This window comes from Centruroides vittatus, unplaced genomic scaffold (assembly GCF_030686945.1).
Source record: "Centruroides vittatus isolate TY-2023 unplaced genomic scaffold, ASM3068694v2 contig_113, whole genome shotgun sequence".
Lineage (NCBI taxonomy): Eukaryota > Metazoa > Arthropoda > Arachnida > Scorpiones > Buthidae > Centruroides > Centruroides vittatus.
The window spans coordinates 535,682-538,889 of NW_027120725.1; the positions used below are offsets into that span (position 1 = coordinate 535,682).

General features: G+C 40.7%; 1 protein-coding gene across 1 annotated transcript; it reads left to right on the forward strand.

The window, feature by feature from the left end:
- Positions 1-940: 940 nt before the first annotated feature.
- LOC136978078 (uncharacterized) lies at positions 941-2,941 on the forward strand. Its single transcript, XM_067273738.1, has one exon. The coding sequence runs from the start codon at positions 941-943 to the stop codon at positions 2,939-2,941; it is 2,001 nt and encodes a 666-aa protein (XP_067129839.1).
- The last annotated feature ends 267 nt before the right edge of the window (positions 2,942-3,208 follow it).

Sequence of the window (3,208 nt, forward strand, 5' to 3'; positions counted from 1 at the left end):
TTTTCCGACCATGCGTACATCACGTTTGAAATCCGTGGGTCGGATACTGGCCTGCCTGGAATAAGCAGGGCAAGGTATAACCCTCTTAAAGCAAACTGGGCTGAACTTGCAAAATTTCTCCATGCCAGATTGGATTTTGCAGAGTGTAATACAACTGAGGAAGGTAGGGTTGCTATAGAAAATAGTATCCAAATTATTAATCAGGCTTGCGAGCTATTCATTCCTAAGTCCATACCCACTCGCAAACTGGTTCCGTGGTGGAATGCCGAACTTTCTACGCTGCGGCGACGCAACGTCTACCTGCGTCGTAAATATAAACGTTGTCGCAACCCTCTTGAGAGAAACAGACTTCGTGAAGAATACCTGCAACATCAAAGAACTTATAAGGCAATGATACTTACTACGAAAACTCAATCTTGGCGGGACTACTGCACACGTGCATCTGCAAACCCTTGGGGATACTTAACCAAAATGTGCACAGGGAAGTTAAAACGGAGTACTGTTCTCATGCCCATCAATACTCACACTTCCACTACAACCACTCTGAGTGAAACTGCGGAGGCCTTACTTGATTCCTTCTGCATTAGGGACTTGGAACTGGATGACACAGAATGGCATCGAGAACTTAGGGCTAACCGCTTGCCTTCTTCTCTTTCTGTCAATACTCCTCCCTTTACATACACTGAGGTAGATATGGCCTTTCGCAATCTCAAACAGAATAAGGCACCAGGCGATGACGGCATGACTGCTCGCATTGCCAAGATGTTATGGAACATCATCCCTGTACATTTACACACACTATAATTTGTGCCTACGTTTTGGTGTTTTTCCTAAGCAGTGGAAAGTGGCACATATTGTTTCAATTCCTAAGTCCTCTACGTCTAATGAAGTCAGACCGATTTCCCTACTCCCAATCTTGGGGAAAATACTGGAAAAACTCATGACCGATCGCTTATCCTGGCACTTAGAATCAACATACAAATTAAATGATTTTCAATTTGGCTTTCGACACCAAAAGTCCACTGCTAATGCGATAACTACTGTGGTCGATAAAATAAATAGCCTTCTTGAGAATAACACCTACGTGCTTAGCCTTAGCTTAGATATAAGCAAAGCATTTGACTCTGCTTGGTGGCCGCTGATACAATATCAACTAAGAAACTTCTCTTGCCCTGGTAACATTTATCAGCTTTGTTGCAATTATTTAAAACATAGAGAAGCCACATTTTCTATTGGTCCTCTTAATTTTCATCGAGAGGTGCAGAGAGGATGCCCTCAAGGATCGGTTTGCGGGCCTTTGTTTTGGGTAATTCTTTTTGAGTGCTTTTTGTGTCAGGATTTTGGCCAGGACTTGTCGGTCGCATACGCAGATGATGCGTTTCTCCTCTTTGGTGGAAAATCACGTGCTGACTTAGAGAACAAGGGAAACTTCGCCTTGGACAAGATTTATGAGTGGGGGTTAAATCATAAACTGGCTTTTAATGCTTCTAAAAGTAAGGCTATTGTTTTTAATAGGGCAGGACAAAGAAATCTTTATGCAAGAGTTCCAACCCTTCACATGAACGGGAAAAAGATCAAAGTTGTTCGAGAACTAAAGTATCTTGGTATAATGCTTGACCACAGTCTTACTTGGAACAGCCATATTCAATACATTACTACACATACTAGTAGTATTATGCATGCATTCGCTAAAGTGGCCAAGACAAATTGGGGGCTGGGCGCATCTGCCATGACAGCAATTTATGATAGTATATTTATACCCGTTCTCACCTATGGTTGTGGTGTTTGGGGTTGTGCTGCTAATAAAGTGCATCAAAAGCGAAAGCTAATTTCGGCCCAAAGAAGAGCTCTGTTGTTAATAACCAAGGCATACAGGACAATACCCAACGTATGCCTGCAAGTTTTGGCCTGTAAGCCACCTATCGATCAGTATATTAATTTTCTACAAAAAATTTGGTATATTAAGCTTGGACATCCCCCCTCTACGCAGTCAAGCCACTTCACTGACGAAGCCTTGGAGGTTGATATACCTTTTAGTCATACATTACGTCACTACACTTCGTTCAAATTTATTTCTGGCTACCCAACAGATTGTGATGTTACCATATATACGGATGGGTCTAAGCGTGAACATCTGGTTGGCTCTAGCTTCGTAGCATATAGAGATGGGTTGGAGATTTACCATGACTTATTCCGTCTGGGTCCACTATGCTCGATTTACCAGGCTGAGCTTTTTGCCATTTTGCAAGCTCTTAAATGGAGTGACAGGGTTGTCAGCAACGGAAAGATAACAGTGATCACTGACTCATTTTCGTCAATTACTGCGATCATAAACAACATTGACCATCCTCTAGTATATGATATACAGTGCGTCTTATTGAATTCTGACAACACGTATTACTTTAGCTGGATCCACTCACACAACGGTGTTATTGGTAATGATCGGGCTGACGAGCTTGCAAAAATTGCTGCTGAGGAATTGGCCAATGCCATCGATTATAACAGTATATCTATTAAAGTGTTAAAGGCTATTTTATGGAATGAGATGATCCTTACATGGCAGACTGCTTGGGACGTAAATACGTCCCTCACAAAACGATTCTTCCCGGACATCAGTAAACGTTTGCGTAATAATTGGATTAACATCAACCATCATAATGTACAGTTTTTTACTGGTCATGGCCGTTTCAATTCATATCTCACACGCTTTACATCTTGTGAAAATGATCTCTGCCTTGTGTGTGAAGTTACCAACAGCAGCTTGCATTATATTTACGATTGTCCTATGGTTGAATGCGAACGACACTTCCTTCGTACCCTTTTGGATGAGAAAAATCTACAATGGCCATGTGAACCGTGTAACCTAATATGCGATAAAGAAGTTTACGACCAATTTGAAAAACTAATTGACAATTATTTTCGCCTTACTGCCATAACTTAACTCTGCAGTATCTTATTTTGTAGTATCTTGTGCTACTTTATTAGGGAATGTTACGGGTAATCCACTGCATTTTACAGTTAATAGTTTTGTTATTAACCAATGTTGAATCGTAGGGAATGTTACGGGTAATCCACTGCATTTTACAGTTAATAGTTTTGTTATTAACCATTGTTGAATCGTACTCACAGTTTATGTTATTGGGTATATCACAGCTAACATTTCTTATTTTAATTGTCTACAAATATGTTGTTTACCACTGTTTTGCTA

Bases quoted from the DNA above. Each gene is read 5' to 3' on its own strand.
- LOC136978078 (XM_067273738.1), top strand. From the start codon at position 941: ATGACCGATCGCTTATCCTGGCACTTAGAATCAACATACAAATTAAAT.